The sequence below is a fragment of the Equus quagga genome, chromosome 1 (genome assembly GCF_021613505.1).
Source record: "Equus quagga isolate Etosha38 chromosome 1, UCLA_HA_Equagga_1.0, whole genome shotgun sequence".
NCBI classification, from domain to species: domain Eukaryota; kingdom Metazoa; phylum Chordata; class Mammalia; order Perissodactyla; family Equidae; genus Equus; species Equus quagga.
In genome coordinates, this window is record NC_060267.1 from 13969349 (window position 1) to 13989920 (window position 20572).

Sequence of the window (20572 nt, forward strand, 5' to 3'; positions counted from 1 at the left end):
GTCTCACGTACTTCATTTTTACTTATTAGAAGCAAAAGAGAATCTAGACTGGGCCTTCAGTTTGAACCTCAAGAAATATCTTACTCTTTATATTATTCAAAGACAGAACTGAAAACTCCTCCAATATGTTATCTGCCATAAGTTTTAAGTCCTTTGACCTAGACATATATAGTATATTATATATACGTATATATAGTTATTCTTAAAATCGAGCAAATAAATTAGAAAAAATATATATATAAATGAGTGGTCTTTTTTAGAAGTAATAAGGGCCCTAGAGGTCAATTAGGTCATTTTTGCCAAACTTCCCCATTCCTCAGAATCCTCTGGGAGGGGTTTTGTTTAGATTTTTTTTTAATACTGATTCCTGGATCACACCACGTGCTTAATTAATCTAAATACCGAAAATTATCTATTTGTGGGATGGGTATGGGGAAGCGTTCATTTATGTTTTAAGATTCCCAACTGACTATAATGAAGTCAGTTCATGTGAAGAAGTTTGAGGACCAATGAACTTGGTCTTCTTATTGCTTCCTGGGAAAATAGCAACCGTCTCCCTCAAAGTCATCAAAGTCATTATTAATTATAAAGATTCTTCTAAAAGAATATTCTTAACCCTTCATTTCACTGTTTTACAAATATCGCTTCCAGGGATTTCTGTCTTTATTCAACACAAATATGTAAGTAATATAACCCATTTCTTGATTTTCTGATGCCATTGGATACTAAAACTAGTTAGACTTACTTGTTGGAGTTTATGACATGCTGCTTATGTGAAGCAGCTCATCCCACTTCTGAGGCATTCCTTTAATTTACTTACATTTCCACTTTATACATCTAGTTTTATCTTGGGTTCTAAAAGACCTTTAAGGAATGACATAAAAGTAGGGATTATATTTTATATATGGGATAAGGTCTTGGTCTGAAATGTTTGAAGAAGCTTCTGAGATTGATGAAACTCCAATAATTATAAATAAAATTTTGTGCATTTATATGGCAAGTGGGTTTCATAATTTATATCAAACTCTAAAAACAATTCCTAACCTAAAATTATTAGGATTAAAAATGACAATCGATACACTTACTAAGTCAAGCATAATTGGACAATGAAAATAAAGAGCATATGTGACTTTTTTTACCCTGCAAGTTTGCAAAGTATCTTATAATATGCATCACTCAGTCAACTAATATCACAACACCTGGTACATAATTAGTATGACATTTATTTTATTATTTCTTTTATAAACTTGTATATAATACAGCATATTTTATAAAATAGCTTATAATAGCTATGAACTACTTTAAAATTCTGTAACATTCCTACTGTACTGATTTGCAGTTACATGAGTATTCTTGCATAGCATATCTTCATTGTCTCAAGCTATTCTCATTTTGACTTTTTACATAAATCTATTAATCTTTGAATGTTTATATACTCAACTCTACCAGCACTTATAATCTTCCCCCAACACAGTATATCAAACACATTTATATTTCTTAGTTTTACATATACTTTTCACAATCCTTTTTGTTTCTTTTTTCATTTTCCAATCATACATGTGCCTCATCTGCACACTGGAGACAACAATAGTATCTTCTCATGGAATTGCTCTGTGGATTAAGTAAGTTAATATATGCAAAGCACAGCATATATATGTAAGCTAATATTTTTATTACATCTCACATATATGATGAAAAACTAAGCTACAACTCAAATAGCAACAGTAGCAATGATATAGGCACTAAGAATACTCAAAAAGGAGAGAAAAAAATGACAAAAGAACCTTCCCATGAAAGGGGAAATGCACAATATTTTGCAGCAAAACAAACTTTAGAAGAAGCAGAAGAGGAGCTGGCCCATTTGCGTAGTGATTAAGTTCATGCTCCACTTCTGTGGCCAGGGATTTGCCAGTTTGGATGGGGCCGTGGACCTACACACTGACTCATTTAGCCATGCTGTGCTGGCGTCCCACAACAAAATGGAGGAAGACTGGCACAAATGTTAGCTAGGGCCAATCTTCCTCACCTAAAAAAAAAAAGCAGAACAGAGGCCAATCATCTATAAGGTTGGTTAGAAGTCTGTAACATGATATCTTATGACAATGTAAGTTTTATATTTTATTTCCTTCCTATACTAATGGAAATGTTCAAAAGTTGCCTCAGTTGCCTTGAAGAAAGTCAGTTGTTATTGAGGCATGAAGGCGACTGTCTTCCCCAAAGTGTAAGAGTAGCAGAGTGGAGTCTACCAGAGATAATCAACATAGATTCACTGCTCAGAAAAGAGGATTGACAACACCATTTAGGTAAAAAGACCGGAGACCTCTGGGCTCAAACATGGAGATGATCAGACTTTGTATTTTCAAATATAAGAAAAGGTACATGACTGACTCTTGCTACAGTGATTCCTGGGGAAAATACAAGAAATTGTTCCTGGTCTATGAACAATGAAAACCCAAATCATTTATGACATAGAATCAATGAGGATTTTTAAAGATGGAATAGAAAATGCTGAGAACTCAGAGAAGCTGTCCTAAGAATCAAAGCAATATCTCTAAAAGATTTTGGCTTTCAGTGAGTGAGACTATCATTCAAAAAGAAGGAATGGAAATAAATAACTTTCTTCTCTGAACATCGTCATACAGACTTTCAGGCAACTTCATCAACAGTAGAACAGTTTTATCTGAAGGAAGTTCAAGTTTAGTTGCCATCAATAACTCTGCAATGTTCAATGAGAAGCAATGGGCAAATGATACTGGCCATACCTATGGAGATCTCTAGCTCAACAGAGAATTCAAAAAAAATTTTTTAATCCTAGCTAAAATAACTGCCTTCCAGCTACTCAGGCATATGGGCAAAGAAGTTTAGCTTGACTTGAAAAATAAAGGAGGTAGATTTCTGAATCTGGCCAAGATGAAGCAATATGAACCTGATTCACTCTCCTTCCCAAATCAACAAAAGCAACAAAAAAGGAGCATCTCTCTCTCCTTCTCTCTATCTCTCTATCTCTCTGTCTCTGTCACTCTTGCTCTCTCTCTCCCCCATCCCTCTCACTTTCTTCCCTTTGAAATATACATGACACAGACACACATATACATACAAATATTATTTGTTCAAGACATTGGATGGCAGGCAATGAAGGACAGTAATTCCTGAAAGATGGGAAAGAAATGTGGTAAGCCCAAGGATTTCCCCAGTTTATAGCATTGAGAGCAACTCAAAAATTAAAACTGTAGTTTCAAATTATCCCACAAAGAAAATTCCAGGCCTAGTTTTGTTCACTGGTGAATTTTACCAAACATTTAAATAAAAACTTAATAAAAATCTTTCCAAGGAATATTAAATAACAAAATACTGCTAATTAATTTTATGAAGACAGGGTAAAGTTGGCACTAAATCACACAGAAACAGAAGAAGAAAAGAAAACCATAGGCCAATATCTGTTGTGAACAGAGATGCAACATTTCTAAATAGAATTTTAGTAAATTCAATCCACAAAGGATCAAAAGTATAATACGCTATGACCAAGTGAAGGCTGTCCCAGGAGTGAGGCTGGTTTAACATTCATAAATGAATCAATGTAATTAAATATATTAACAAAATTAAAAATATATAAATATAATAAACTAAACATATATCATATATTTTATATATAACATATATATACATATAATTACTTCAATAAATGAAGAAAAAGCACTTGATGAAACCAAACATTCACTCCTGATAACAAATATCCGCATTTTTCCTCAGCCTGATAAAAGGCATCTATGAAAGACCTGTAGGAAATATTTTCCTTAAAGATGAAAGACTGAACAACTTCCTCCTAATATCAGGAACAAGACAAGGAGATATAAAAATTTAAATGTAATTGATGTTAGTTTAGCAGAAGACTGCAGAGGATTCAAATTATGAACAATTTTGTTGAAAGAAAATTTTGCTTTTTCAAATACCACATCATCTAACAGCTTTCAGTTTAATGGGACGACTATTGTAATGGCTTGGTCTAGTCTAGTCCCCTGCTGTCAAACTGTGGCTCAGACAGCATTTAGCGATAACATGACAAACCAGATTTCCCCCAACAATTTGTAAAAATCAACAAATGATTTGAAAATCATTAGAATGATTTGTGTTAAAAACTTCATCACTAGTTAAGCAGTTTAGTAAGATAAAAGGGGCTACTTTGTGTTCTTGACTGATAAATAAGCATTTGTTTATAGTGATCACTGAACAAGCTGTTAAGTATTTTGATTATCACTCATTTTGGTAACCGCTAAAGCAAGTGAATCATAAGTCAAAACTCTTCCCACAATGAAAACTCCTCGTCCAGATGGCATCTCCCGTCAGTTCTTGTAAACCTTCGAGGAGGGAGTAATTTCAGTGATATGCAATCTCCTCTTCAGAACGACAAAGGAGGAAAATTCACCATCTTTCAAACATCTTAAGACAAGCTTGAGTCTAAAATGTGCCGTGATTAGTATGAGGAAATCAAACCAGACTGTGTCTTGATGATGAACATACACACTTCTAAATAAAATTCAGTAAATATTTCGCAAATAAGACAAATTCAGATATAAAATAATGGGCAAATATTTTCCATTTTCTGTGCATCCCTTTTCTGAAACAGAGGAAGAGATCTCCAGGACTTATTTTTGTTGAGAAGAACAAAAATGCCAGGGACACCTTCATCTCGGGAGACAGCCAGGTGCAGGGTGGATTTGACATTTCTAGTGATTTCCAACTCATCTCCCCTGCTTAGGACAATATCACGGGGATGGAAACCAAGTAACTAGGAAATACTTTGACCTTTCAACCATCGTTCTGGAGGTTCCATTCTATCACAGTACCCAGTCTTTACCTTCGATTTAGTTAGAGCGGATAACAGCCACCAGATGGCAGCAAACTGCAGCTGCGTCCAGGGTTTGCTGCAGGAGCCACAACCCTCCAGGAATCCTGAGCAATTGTGTCCATGCTTGGCTGGATCATATCATTCTATTTATTTTTTAAGGTTTGCTCATATTTTATAAACTTTTTCTTACTAATTTTAACATGTTTAAAGGAAAGGAAATGTTTGAAGGGAGTCAAAAAAAGACTCTAAACCTTTGCAAAGACTCACAGAAGAATAAGATAGAGTCTTTGCTAAGGAGACATTCACTTGCTATTGCAGGAAGCAAAAAATAAATATGATATGTTTTAAGGTTCAATAGAAAAGGTGAGAGAGCATAGAGCAATATATGATTCTCTTAAGTGTGACTTGACTTTTAAGAATTAAACTATTTTTCTACATCTGGGTATATAGAACATATATTTTTAAATATCTATAAAATTATATTGACCTCATTTGTCATGGGTTAAATGCTAACAATATTTTCTGAAAAAAAAGCTATTAGATTCCATATCATTTGTTTATAGTATAAGAACTGAAATATGTGTACAATTTTACAAGGCTCAAAAAACCTACACTTCATTAAGATGAGTCATAATAATTTGTTGAAGCTTAAAAGTTGAGCCGTAGGAGCTGGCCTGGTGACCTGGTGTTTAAGTTCACATGCTCTGCCTCGGTGGCTTGGGGATCGAAGGTTTGGATATTATTTCCTCAAAACAACACACAAAAAGGAAACATATGAAACAAAAATATTAAAAATGACGAAAGTGAAAAAATAATAGATGATAACAATGAGTGTGAACAACATATACTACCCTCATTTTAAGAGAATTACATTTTCCTTGGGAGAAGGGAAACTTGATTTACAAAAAGTCACAGCTAGAAGAGATTACATAAAATAATTGAAAATCAAAGGATAATAATATATATTATGGATAATATACTACATTTGGGTAAACACAATAAACTTTCCTTCTCTTGAGTTTTCTAAATTATGTTTGATGGTTGAAGCAAAAATTATAATACTGTCTTCTGTGGTTCCAAATGTATGTACATGAAATATTTAAGAAAATTGTATTACTAATGGGAGAGGGTAAAAATACACAAAGGGAGAGAAAATTTCTATATTAAACACAAGTGATGCAATATAATTTAGACATATTTCTGAAAGATGAAAACAACAGAATAATTATTTTCTGAATAGTCAAATACAAAATGAACAAATACAGAAAGAATAAAAATATTAAAAATGGAAAAAGTGAAAAATAACAGATTCTGTAAATGATATAGATCTCTCCCATTTAAGGATAAGTTGTCTCTGTTGTGTATATGTGTGTGGTGGGAGGAGCTTGAGTTTTAAAAAGTCACAGTTATAAAATGCTACATAAAAAAGTTAAAAATCAAAGTTTTAATGCGATATACCAGATAAAATTTGAAGATAAGCCAATGGCCTCATTGATATTAAATAAGGTAGAATTCTGAACAATGCACGTATAAATATAACAAAGAAATGCATCTATATTAATAAAATATGTAACTAAATAATATATATTATACAATACATCAAAAATTGTTGTAACAGAGAAAAAGATCAAACTAACACAAACAGTAGTTTAACATATTTTGCTGTGATATACCAAAGAAGCAAAAGTTAATGAAGTTAGAGAGATGTGAATAAAATTATTAATACATTTGAGTTAATAAATATATTTGTAATATTAAAACCTATAAGGGTAAAACTTTCTCTGAGCCACTGCCACATAATCTTTACCTCTATGGGCTTTGGATTCAGAAAGTTCTGTGTTCTAGTCCTGGCCTTGGTTGTTACTGGCAATGTGAAATTAAGCATATTACTTATTTCTTTTAAGATATAATTTCTATGATTGTAAAATATATTAATTTCAATTGTACCTTTAGTGTATATACAATGTTGCCTTTACCATATGTTTGATTTGAAGAGTAAAGAAATACCCAGGAGCTTTATACAGTACCTCACATATGTAAAAAGTATTTTTAATTAATATCAACACTTGAAGAAAGTCAGATTGAAACTTTTCAAAAATTCTCTCTTTGATAAGCAGACTTCAAATCTAATACTTAATTGAGAAACTCTAAGAACGGAACAAAAGTTTGGTAAGCTGAACTCGTATAAAATAAATACACAGTAATTTTAAGTTCTCTGAGTCCTAGAATTATCCATTAGAAAATAAAAGCTAATCAAGAGTTTTGTTACATTAGCAACTAATATTTAATATGTATAGTAATATGTTTACTAAAAAAGTGCAGCTCTCAAATATAGAATCACCACAGAATTGCCAAAACACGTAAAAAAGATGATGATGATAACGGTAATAATAGTAGGAGGAGTTACTGTTACTTGAATGCTTTCTTGCGCTAAGTGCTTGGGTTATACTATTTTATGTGATCCTCTCACCTGTTGAATGAAGTAGGTAAACTGACAGCATCCCTTCAACCTTAAAACCATTCCAGGACTTCCCACATCTGTGATCGGGGCAGCACAGGGACTTCCACCTAGGCTGTCTGGTATCAGAAGCAATACTCTTAGCCTTGTTCTCACAAAGGTGTATTGTAAATATTTCAATTATCTGCTAAATGAAAATATTCTGCAAAAAACAAATAGAAATTATTTTCAAGTGCAAAATAATCCTGAAGTCACTGAATTAATAAATAATATTCGCTATGAAATTTTTGGAAAAGACGTAGCCCTATCAGGCGTTCAATCCTGTTGTGCAACAAGTATGTGACACCAGCATAAAAACAGACAAACAAAAAGAAAGAGCAAAACAAAAAACTTGAAATACAATTAGTATGTATAAAATGTACTACACAATCGCAACAATAGATTTAATAAACCAAAAGAAATTATTGTGACTTATTAGAAATTTTGGGCAATTTGCGTCCTATTGATGAATATTTTACTGGAAGACCAGTAATTCCCTGTTCCTGCTATAGCCTGGCTGTGGGTCCTATCAAAAATTATCTGTAGGACTTGTTTTCCTCAAGTAATAGGAGCAATTGGAAACAAAGCGTCACTTTATTTTAATTAGCTGAAATTGCTATCCAGTTGAACTAGACCATTTGGGGAAGCCATGAGATCTTGGAAATCCTTCCCCTTCTGCCTAAATTCAATCGTTAATACTAGTTAAGAAAAAGAAAAAACCTGCCGCAGTGAGGCAGTGTACAGCCCATGTGAGAGAGGAAGAAAAATGAAAGAACTAACTCTCTGGTCTGACCTGATGTGGTTGAGTGTCAAACAGTGATAAACCACATGTATACATTATTAAAACAATAACTCACTCCCCTTAATAAATTTGGCTCAATTAGGTTCCTGGATTCTTATTTTGTATTCATATATCTAAAGAAAGGAAAGAAAAGCAGAGAAAGTAGGTCAAAAGCTTTCATTTTCTCTCATTTTTATATCCCTTTTTCTGAAAACAATTGCACTACAAATGAGGAAAAGAGGAGAAAATTCAGAGTAGAGAAGAGTTGTGCAAAGGCTTCCTGTGAAAGAGTGATGTTTTAAATGTAGGAAAAATTGGCTAATTGAGTGGGGACCTCAGTCTGCATCATAGAGAAAAAAAGCTTTTACATCAACTACAATGTTACAGTGCTATATTAAAAAAAACATTAAAAATGTTTATCTGATTTTAGGTGGGTAAGTGTATGCACTAAATTAAAAGAGAAAAGTCTAGTAAAAAAATTATACGCAAATGTATACTGCTTTACACCAAAAATTGGTTCAAATGTTAAAAGAAAATAGAAACCCAGAATAATACTTCCAAATAATGACAAGACAATGGGTCCAATGTATTATAGTTTTAAGATTGGCCACATATTTATACCTCCATTCAGAAATAATTGTTTGTAGGTTGTGAGATTACATTTTCAGAATATTCTATATGTTTTGAAATATATATTTGGATAATAAAAATTCTCAGGCCATACTGGTGCTGAGTTTTGGCTAGATAAAGTTACTTCGTCTCTCATAACTCAATTTCTTCTTTTGAAAATGGTGATAAAAATGAAACATGGCATATAGTACCTCTTCTTTAGGTATCAGCTTTTATTATCATAACATGTATCATTTTACACTAAGAAGAAACCGGGGAAATAAAAATTAGCAGAATGTTATTGACACACATTTTCCATGTGAAGAATTGTTTTTCAAATAATATATTGTGGGCCTTCTTTTTACAGGAGTAGCAACTCTAAGGATAATACTCCACAGAATATGGCTCTGTACCTTTGGGAAAGAATAGGACCTTGAGTCAAAAGTGTTTTGTGTAACCATTACCATTCCATTTTTCCACCTTCCAATGGGACTGTTATCTTTTCCAAACAAAAATCAGTTTGATGCGGGCTCAGCGAGCCATAGAGTCAAGAGAAAGATTTCTTGGACTCTCAAGTTCTGCTAGTAGTGCTCCTTTATTCAGAGAATAGCATGGAGTAGCATGGGGACAGGACCCATGGGCAGTGAAGAGCTGCAAACATGGGTTGAGGGTAGGGCTAAATTTATAAGACATAGGTATGTGAGTTATTTCTTTATAAGACAAAGGAAAAATTATGCAAAAAAAAGTCGTTAAAATGGTATCAGTGCAGGTGGGGTTTGGTTATCAAGGGGTCCTATAACTTTGGATACGAATCAGGTAGGGTCAGGTGAGGAGGTCCTATGCATCCCGGAGAATGATATAGATGATTGGAATGTAGGCCAGGACACCTTGGTCTTCTTTCCCTGGGGCAGCCTTGATCCTCATCAGGTTTACTTGCTTTGTAGAATTAAAAAAGTTAAAGAATAGTCCACAGAGGTATAATATTATTTTAACTATTATTTAATAACAGCTCTTAATATTTACATCTTGACCAAGGAAAAATTGAAATGAAAATATCGTTACCACATCATCAGTTCAGAACACAGATGCTTTCATACATTCTAAGCAAATAAAATAATGATGCATATACCTATATTATTAGAAATATTATTTTGGAAAACAAAAATATTTGTTACCATATATATAAATATCTTGGATATAATAATTTTACAAGAAAATGTACACCTAGGATGCATAGAAAACAAAATTTGTCCATTACATAATGGTTTTACACGTATCAGTGAGAGAACCATTTCCTGTGTAATATTCTTTTCACAGCATCTTTCACATCTCTGTTTCTCAAACTATATATTAGAGGGTTTAGCATTGGTATTATAAGCGTGTAGAGCACAGCTATAATCTTGCTTTGCTCTGGTGAGGAGATGGCCCCAGGCTGGGCATACATGAAGAACACAGTCCCATAGAATAAACTCACCACAGCTATATGGGAGCCACAAGTGGAGAAGGTCTTACTCCTGCCATGGGTGGAGGGGATCTTCAGGACAGTGGAGAGGATAGAAGCATAAGAAGCAAGAATGACAGTTGTGGTGGTGATGATGATGAGAGCAGAGAGAATAAACATTACGATCTCATTCACAAAGGTGTCAGCACATGAGATCTTGATCAGGGCTGGGACATCACAGAAAAAGTGGTCCAATCTATTTTCTCCACAGAAACGCAAACTGAAGGTGAAACTTGTTTGTATCATGGAGTTGATGCACCCACAGATATAGGACCCAGTTACCAATCGAACACAGACTTTCTGGGACATGTGCACAGGGTAAAGGAGAGGGGAGCAAATGGCCGAAAATCGATCAAATGCCATGACAGCCAGTAGAAAACCTTCAGTTGTGACAAACATGGAAAAGAAGAAAAATTGAGCAGCACAGCCACTGTAAGAAATTTTCTTTTCGTTAGACAAGAAGTTGGCTAAAGTTTTGGGAGCAATGACTGTGGAGTAGCAGAGATCTAAATAGGACAAATTTCTAAGGAAGAAATACATAGGCATTTGAAGTCTGGAGTCCATCTTAGTGACAGTTATCATGCTGATATTTCCCACCACAGTGGCCACGTAGAGCAGCAAGAACACCAGGAATAAGAGGATCTGTACCTTTGGAGGGGTCCTGAACCCCAGCAGAATAAACTCAGTCACCGCTGAGTAATTCCTACTCAGCTCTGTCTTCATAGCTGAGACATAGGTGGAACTGGAGAGATGGTAAAAATGGAAGAAATGAGCGATCAGAATACTTGTTTTAGTAAAAATAACGAGGAACCAGGAGGGAACTTTTTTGTTTCCTTATATTTCCAATAATTTACAAAACACCAATGAACACAAAGAATGGATTAACATTTTTAAAAAGTCGTCCTAGTGAAGAGTTCTATCTGATTGATTAGCCTTTTTAGATATATTTATTAGCAAATGATGCAGATTTGCTCTCTAAATGTGCATGGGGAAACGGAAGTCTAGGAAAATGTCTGGAAACAATAGCTTGTTTTTGTCTTAATTTCTTGACTTCTTATCAATTCAATGTCATTGAAAGTTGCCTCCTTAGTAGAAGATATTTCTCACAGACATTATAACCCACTTAAGATTTTATTCAGAGTTAAAAATCTATTCAATTGATGGTTTCGTATTATTTTTTTTAATGATTAGTTTATCCACCAAAGAAAAATAATGTGCCAAAATTGTATCTTGTCCCTCTTATACAAGGAGAAACAGTCAGATCCAGACAAAAGTATCATGCTTTTACACATTAACCTCATATCCTTATTTCTCTCATTATTTTTGTCCCTGTTGTGATATACACTCTTAGTGGCACAGTTCATCTGCTAAAAATGAAAGTAACTCTCGCTTGTATTTCCTAAACACAATAAAATCAGACTTTTCTTTCCCTCCCTCCTTACTCGCTTTCTTCCTTCCTTCCTTCTTGCTTTTGTTCCCTTTGGATTTTGCAGATTGGAATGCAAATGGAGAATTCTAATGTCTTGGGTAGAGATTGTTCTGTCTTTTCGGAAACAGACAAATCTAATTAGAAATACAAAGTTCTGTGCATATGAAAGATAGAAGGCACACAGAACATTTTAAAGATAGCTACAAAAGAAAAAAGAGAAATATCTATTTAAAGAAGCTTATATTATATTTATTTAGGTTTATGCTATTACAACTATAAAATGTACTAAAATACAGTGCAGAGGTAGAGAAAAGGATTAATTTTTATTATAATTTTATAAATGGAGGAACAGGCAAAAGTAGATATAAGAGGCTTACTTGGAGTCATGAGATTGAGCAGTATAGGGGGTTACTATTCAACAATCTATCATAGAATATAAAAGAAAAGTGATGGGCTGGCCCCATGGCCAAGTGGTTAAGTTCATGTGCTCCACTTCACTTCCGCGGCCCAGGGTTTCACCAGTTCAGATCCTGGGTGAGGACATGGCACAGCTCATCAGGCCATGCTGAGGCAGCGTCCCACATGCCACAATTAGAATGACCCACAACTAAAAAGACACAACTATGTACTGGGGGATTTGGGGAGAAAAAGCAGAAAAACAAGAAAAAAGGAAGGTTGGCAACAGTTGATAGCTCAGGTGCCAATCTTTTAAAAAAAAGAAAAGAAAAATGACAAACGACCAATTCAACAATTCACATGCTATGGAAATGTACTTTATAATATTATAATTACATGAATTTATAATTCTGTAGATATTCAGACTTCTACATAAGTTGTATAATTATAATAAATACATGATATAAAATGTCTCAATGTCTCTTGTAATTTTTGCTGTTGTCATTGCTATGGTTTTGCCAATTTTGACATTATTTTAAGATAGATTGGGACTACAGAAGTATATTACAATCAATTTGGTCTAGTTACAATATCTATTTCCTGAAAAAATTAAAGGTTAACAGAAATGTTGACAGACTGATTTTAGAAGGCATAGGAATGGTCAAAATAACCCTTGGTAGATCTTAACTACAAAAATTCTAGTTCCCTTAAATTCATATTTTACATAACAAGTTTCTGATTTCAATAGAAAAATTGAAAAAGAAGGAAAGAAATATAACTAAAGGTATCTAAAAGAAGAGTTTTGAGAATAAACAAGTTAAATGTCAGACATAGTCTCAAGAATGAATATTGCTTCTTATCTTAGTAAACTCTCATTATATGTGAAATCAAGTACATTCACAAAGAAATAAAATTATGTAAAGAAGCAAACCTTTGCTTAACAGGAAGTTTTTCTGCAACAGATATTGCATTCCTTCACTGTTCACATCATGACTCAAATTGCTGAGATGAACAAGTTCTAGCAAAAATTGTAGCTTCTCTCTCTCTCTTAGTTTACTGTACTTTTCATTGATTAAACCAACAAGTAGACCTGAGATGGATCCTGAGAGAAATTCTCTCATGGGGAGGGAAACCAGGGTAGTGGGTATTCCCTCTGCAAGATAATCACCAGGGACTAAAGGTCCCTCTCACCAGTAATGTATTTTGAATCATAATGCAAAAAAAAAAAGAGAGAGAGAATAAATTATTAATTAGTAAACTTACCAGATCTTTAGAAAGTTAGAAGGGGTTTTTAGGGGCCATAAGAAATAAACTTGTACTTATAGGACAAAGTAATAAAAAAACACATTTGGAGGAGAAGATCAAGTTCTTGGTCTTGATTCTTCTTTTATTTTCATGACTTACAGAGAGATAAATTCACACTATTTCCTTTGAATGGATTACAACCCTTACTCCTAGAAACGCATTTTTTATCTCTCCTGTAAATGCATCATGCCTGTATTAATCAGAGGAAAATTAATACAGAGAATAAGCTAAACAGTTAATGGAAGAGTCGAAGAAAGGGGATGTTGAAGTAATATAGAGAATAAGAGCAGGAGTCATACTGCATCTATGATTGCAGGGCACAAGAGAGATGGTATTAAAAGATCGCAGAAGTTGGGAGTTTCTTCAAGAGTGAGAACTATGGTGAGAACAATAGTGTCCAGTAGGTGCTGGAACCAAACAGAGAGACACTCTAAAAAGCATGTTGAAAGAGCAAGAAATTCTGTCTCTTCTTACCTCCTCAGTTCTGCCGCTGTCGTGTGAAAGAACCGTAGACAATAAGTCAATGAATGAGTGCAACTGGATTTGGCCCACAGGCTATAGTTGGATGACCACTCCTCTAGAAGGTACAAAGATTCCTCAGCTAACATTTTGGGAAAGAAAAGATCTTACATGAAAATTTTCAAAATTTTCCACAGTCGTGTTCTGTGCATTTCAGAATTTCCTAGAGATCCTAGTTTATATTGACAATATGTCCTTTTACCCAGAAAAACTGTCCTTGGCATTTCTTATAGTGCAAATTTGGCATAATGCATTCTCTTAATTTTCCTTTATCCGAAAATTTCCTTATTTTGCCTCCAGTTCTGAAGTATATTTTCCTGGATATGACATTTTGATTTGGTCTCCTCTACTATCTGTAAGCAGTTTAAAGATGTTGTGACATTGTCTTCTGGTTTGAGATGTTTCTGACAAAAATTTGATGCTCTGACTTGTATTTGCTTGTCTATAATGCCTCTTTTTCCCTCAGCTATTTCACCAATGTCTTTTTTACTCATTTTTAGAAATTTTATTCTGTTTCGTCTTCATGTGGTTTTCTTTCTGTTTATCCTGCTTTGATTTTGTGCATTTTCTTGCATCTGTGAGTTGATTGTCATCATCAACTTTGAAAACAAATTTGGCCATTATAGTTTCTAACATTTTTCTGGCCCCTATTCTTCCAGTTACATTTGTACTATTTTCTCGGTTCTCGCTGAATGTTCAGTTTTTCCTTTTTAGCTCTATGCTAATGTTTGATTTGTTTGAATTGCTATGTATTCAAGTTTAAAATCTTTTCTTCTTGATTTATTTTCTTTTTCTAGAGAATTACAGTTATTCTCTGCCTATTGTCCAACATCCAAAAATAGTTGGTTCATATATTTTCTCCAGAGCTTAGCTTTTTGTTCTGGAAGGTCAATGTTGTGGTAGTTATTCTTTCATGAGAAGATGTGAAAACGTCTTAAATTCATTACTTTTTAAATATTTAATGACCGTTACATTTGTAGTACACACACTCTTCAGTGCGATTTTATTATTCCTTTTGTATTGAAGTGTTTTATTTCTTAATATTCTGCTCAGAACTTTTTAAGTTAAATTAATGTATTTTTTTATTTTAATGTGTATATGAGACTGATGGTAGACTCATAAATATAGTCAGAATTATTTACTTTATGACTATTCCTGAAAGAGTTTATGTAAGAATAGTCTTACTTCTTTCTTAAACATCTGGAAACAAACACTAGTGAAGCTATCTAGGCAAGGACTATTCTTCTTTGGAAGACTATTAATAAAAATTTAATTTCTTTAATAGATATTTTAAAATTTATATTTCTTTTTATATATAATTTTGTTCTATTTAAAATAATCTTATTTTTAAAAATCATCAATATTTGGTAGAAATATAGTTTACTACATTCTTTTTGTTAATATCAGTAGGATCTACAGTGATATCCCATTTTTCATTCCTGACGCTTGTGATTTAATGTTGCTGGTTCACTTTTGTTAAGTTGGCTAGGGTTTTACTAATCTTTCCTACTAGAGTCTTACTAATTGTTCAAAGAATCTATGTTAAGCTATGTGATTTTTCTATATTATTCACATTTTTTCTATTTAACTAATTTTTTATCTATATTATCTACCTACTTTTATTTTTTGTTTTGACTTGAGTATTCTATTTCACATTATTAAGATGAATTAGTCTATTGATGTTCCTGCTTTTCTTCTTTATACTATTTACCTATAAGGCTCTGTATATCTGTCTAAGTACTACTTTTTCTGCATTCCAGAAGTTTAGATATATCATAATTTATTATAATTTAGTCTGGTTTCTTTTATCCATGGATTTTTAGGAAGTGTTAATTTTAAGGTCCATGTCCATGGAGTTTCTAGTTATCTAATTTATCTAGATTTATCAAATTTATCTAATAAATCTAGATTTCAATCTTTGAATTTGTGGAGTTTCTCAATGACCCATCTATTGTGAAAGCCAGTAAGAGTTTCTTATGTATTTTAAGCAGAAGTGTGTTGTTATTGCTAATGATATTGTGGAAAGTTTAAAGATGAAAAAAAGTATATTAGACATTGGTACATTTTCTAGATTAGAAACACAAGTTCCACCCCACATGCTTTCTAGTTGGAGATGTTGGAAAGTTAAAATGTCTCCTGCTACTAGAGTTCTTGACACCAATTTTTTTCTACCAACCAGGTGTCTACTTATGACCAAACAAAATATACAAACTCATATTTTGGGAGGGGATCAACATTCTGCTCCTTTCGACTTATTCCACCAGTGAGGACAGTTGTGGAAATAGGTGGGTTTCCCGCAGCGTTGATGAGTCTCCACCTTTCTAGAAAAGCTGTTTGATGAATGAGAAAGTAGGGACTTTCTTTTCTATGTATCTGATCCCTGGAGCAGAGTTACGGTGCTGTGTTTTGAAATCATACCTCCAATACTAGCCCCTTTGTGAATTAATCCAACATTGCCCCAAGGGTCATTGCAAGAGTGTCACCCAGAAGTTCCTCCAGCCTTTCCAAATTTGACAGGCCTCAATTCACATTAGTAAATGATTTCTGGTTTAAAATATCTAGACTGCTTTCTCTTCCTACACTGACCAAACTTTTACTAAGACTGTGTTAGTATTAGCATTGTATTATAGTGTTAGTACTGTATTATAATATTCCGTATTATAATAAGGAGAAGCTCTGACCCCATATCACCTTGCTATCTCTACACTATTCCAGAAAAATTCTAGAAATAATTAATTAAAAGAGGGAATTTCTAAAAAGAGGATTAAAATTAACTGATGGAAACATTGAAGTAAAAATGACATCCCTGTAATATTAGGCTCATTAAATAAGGTATTATATCTCTGATTTAAATGTAGTCTTTAAGTCTCATAGTAGTTTTAATGAATTTTTTAATATAGGTATTGATCTCATAAATATTTTTACTTAGTATTTTTAAAAATTTTACTGAATGCTTTTATTTCTTCCATTACATTTCCTAACTGTTTAGTGTTAAACTATAAGAAAGCATAGAATTAGCAAAACATTATCTGACTTTGAGTTTGTGACTCAGAGGGCATTTTTTATATCATGAAATATGTCTGCATCAAGAAATACAGATAAATCATAATTTGGGGTGAATTTTTATCTTTTTTAAATCAGAGTAAATGTAATTTACTACATAATATAAAATATTGTTATCTAAACTTTTCTCATTGTGTACAAACTTTTCAATCTGTTTCTCTATGCCTATCAATACGTCTGCTGTGGTAATTATCAGGAAGCTTTTCGTTGTCAAGGAAGAAAATAAAGTCCAGAAAAACTTCCCAAAAGATACACATAAGCAGAGAAGAAAAAGATTTTCATATTTGGACTATTTTTAGACTATTTGTCTATATACGAGGTTCCCACAGTCCTCATGGACAACAGCCCTGGAGCCTGCACTTACGTCTCCATAATTGGCTTTATGATTACTCTTCTCCCAGAGGAATTCATGACAGAGGATGAGCAAAACCTCAGTGCTGAAATATCCTGAAAAAAGTTTTCACAGGAATAAAAATAACTAAGGCCATCACAACCACTGTTGATAGTATCCCAGATGATCATGGACTCTGGAAGATACAAGGCTGCTCTGCTCCTTAAAGATCCATGGTTATCCTTATTTTAAGATGTATAACCTATCGAGATTTCAGGAAAGGAAATCTCTTTATATAGAGAGAGAAAGATATAGATATAGATAGATCTATAGACACATTCCTTGTCCTGACTGAAGAGTGAGTTCCCTGGAATTGACGCAGCTTTGGTTGAACGTCATTTATTGTAGTGTCAGGAGTGGAATGTTCACCGGCTTCTCTTTGCTTAAAAAAAAGGGCTAAATGATTATGGCATTTTTAATTAAGCAACTTCTAATGAAAATGAAATATTTGTAATGAGGAAATAGAAATGCATTTATCTGGGGAGGCCAGCCCAGCGGCTGAGTGGTTAGGTTTGCGTGCTCTGCTTTGGCAGCCCAGGGTTTCGCCAGTTCACAATCTACGTGAGGGCATGGCACTGCTCACTAAGTCATGCTGAGTCGGCGTCCCACATGGCACAACCAGAGGGATCTACACCTAGAATATGCAACTGTGTACTGGGGCCTTTGGGGAGAAGAAGAAGAAAAAAATAAGAAATGTATTTATTTGGCAGAATGGTTTTGATCTAAGAAAATGAACATATATTTGGAAATGGCTTTAGACAACTTTATTTTATTCATGCTTACTGATTTTGATGTTATTGATTTTAACATAATAACATATCTAATTTTATTCTATGTTAAAAGATGGCTACAGTAGTAATGGGCACTATATAGATTGAGGTAAAATAAGGTAAAAATATTTTTGAACATATATATTACTGTCATGTGATGATTCGAACACTGGCTTAGCTAACATAATTGCTACAAACACTATAACAGAGATTATATGTAATACTTCTATTTTAGATTATATGAAATACGTCTTTTAGATAAAGATAATTCTTTAACTATAAATATATTGAGAATAAAAATTCAGACAGGGAGTAAGATTAGACAATAAAATATGCCACATTCTTGCTGAACTCCCTGCAAATGTATGAATGAAATACAATAACCAAATAACTTCTTTTACTACTTAATAGAAGAGCAATCTCAGAAGCCTAGTGTCATCTAATCCAAATTCTTGATTCTTCATGACATTAAAATTGTTTTATACAGAATAGTAAGCTGTAAATAATTTATTTCTGCATTTAAGAGAGCATTTATGTCACTAGAATAAAAGCCGAGAGTTCCTTTATTCGCCCTGCGCCTCTCAGCATGTTTCTACCGTGGGTGCAAGAAGAATAAGCAATCACTCAGAAGTCACTGACTTCGTTCTTGTAGGCTTCAGGGTCTGCCCAGAGCTCCATATCTTCCTCTTTTCTGCTATTTCTGCCTGTATATGCCATGATTCTTCTGGGGAATGTTGGGATGATGGTCATTATAATGACTGATCCCCGGCTGAACACACCAATGTATTTCTTCCTAGGCAACCTCTCCTTCATTGACCTCTCCTATTCATCTGTTATTGCACCCAAGGCTATGATCAACTTCTGGTCTGAGAGCAAGTCCATCTCCTCTGCAGGCTGTGTGACCCAGCTCTTCCTCGTTATCCTCTTCGTTATGACTGAGACATTTCTCCAGGCAGCGATGGCTTATGACTGCTTCATTGCCATCTGCAACCCAATGTCAGTACGTCTCTGCACGCAGTTGGTGACTGGTTTTTATTTTTGTGCCTGCATCAGCTCAGTTCTTCAGACAAGCATGACATTTATTTGATCTTTTTGTGCTTCTTGGACCATCAACCACTTTTACTGTGATTACCGTCCAGTTCAGAGAGTTTCTTGTTCTGATCTCTAGATTCAAAAGATGGTTTCTTTTTTCTCGTACAGCATTATTATTTTGCCTACAATAATTGTCATTATTGTTTCCTATGTGTATATTGCGTCCACAGTTCTAAAGATACTCTCCATTGAGGGACATAAGAAAGCCTTTTCCACTTGCATAAAGTGACCTCCTTATGTTACAACTTAGTCACAGCTATGTTGATTCCTTTCATTTACTCTCTGAGAAACAAAGACATCAAAGAAGCTCTGAGAAAGATCCTGCAGAAAAAAATACTTATTTTTTAATTCTATTGTAACATTGATGTAAGACAAAGGCATGGACATTATGACAATTTGGAGAGGCACCGATGCAAAAAAAACACCATTAACTTTAGGAATATTTAATCTTAGTGAGTTTATTATTTAAATTCTATGTAATTACAGTTGAACAATATCTTTGGATTACATTTTGCCTGGCTGTTGGTCTTGAAGTGGAATGGCTTTCTCCATACTTCATCTTCATTTTGGATAAATATAATGATTGACATGTCATTTGTCTTTATGGAAAATATATTCCTAGTTTTTTGCTGGCTCTCTGAAGATGATATTTGGGAATGTATTATTTATCTTGAATCAGCAACAGACGTTATGTGGATATGCTTATAATTGGTAGAGATAACAAAATCTGATTGATGTGATAAGCAGACAGACAAAAATATCACATTTACTAAAGAAACCTTTTTGAGTGCTTAGTTCAAGAACCAGATACTCTCCAGTGCACAGAGTCTTAAGAATGACATGTGAGTCACACTTAGTTGTCCAGAGGCTAAATGACAGACACATTTCTTTCATGGTTTCTCTGGCTTGGATAAGTTATTCTTGAAAATTCACCCTTTTCACAAGAAAACTTTAATGAAAATGAACCAAAAGTAAACATAATTCATTATTTCTTATATATGTCTTTGTGAGAATCAATTCATCAGTTTGATAGTGAATTTTGATTCACTCTTTGCCCTATGAACATCCCTAGGAATAAATAATTTCTATACTTAACGTCACAATCATTGAGGGGAAAATTGTTGTATAGAGAACTAAACTGCCACTTGGTAAACCCGGTGAAAAGACATGTATAGAAAAAACAAAGGGAGTGGAGACTCTAGAGGGGAGTGGTCTTAATGGTCAGGGCAAATTTCCTAAGGACATTTCAAAAAGTAAATACAATTGAGCAAGTGAAAGTGACAGGTTTCTGTGCAAAGGGAAATAGATAACTATATGGTGAACTGCATGAAGTTTAATAAGTGATTTTTTATGCATAAGGCAGGGAGTGAGAG

The 20572-nt window shown here is 33.7% G+C and overlaps 1 protein-coding gene and 1 pseudogene across 1 annotated transcript; one reads left to right on the forward strand and one right to left on the reverse strand.

The window, feature by feature from the left end:
* Positions 1-10009: 10009 nt before the first annotated feature.
* On the reverse strand, positions 10010-10957 carry LOC124228473 (olfactory receptor 12-like). Its single transcript, XM_046643051.1, has one exon. The coding sequence runs from the start codon at positions 10955-10957 to the stop codon at positions 10010-10012; it is 948 nt and encodes a 315-aa protein (XP_046499007.1).
* A 2713-nt stretch (positions 10958-13670) lies between these two features.
* LOC124252223 (olfactory receptor 9K2-like) lies at positions 13671-19547 on the forward strand (annotated as a pseudogene).
* Positions 19548-20572: the final 1025 nt, after the last annotated feature.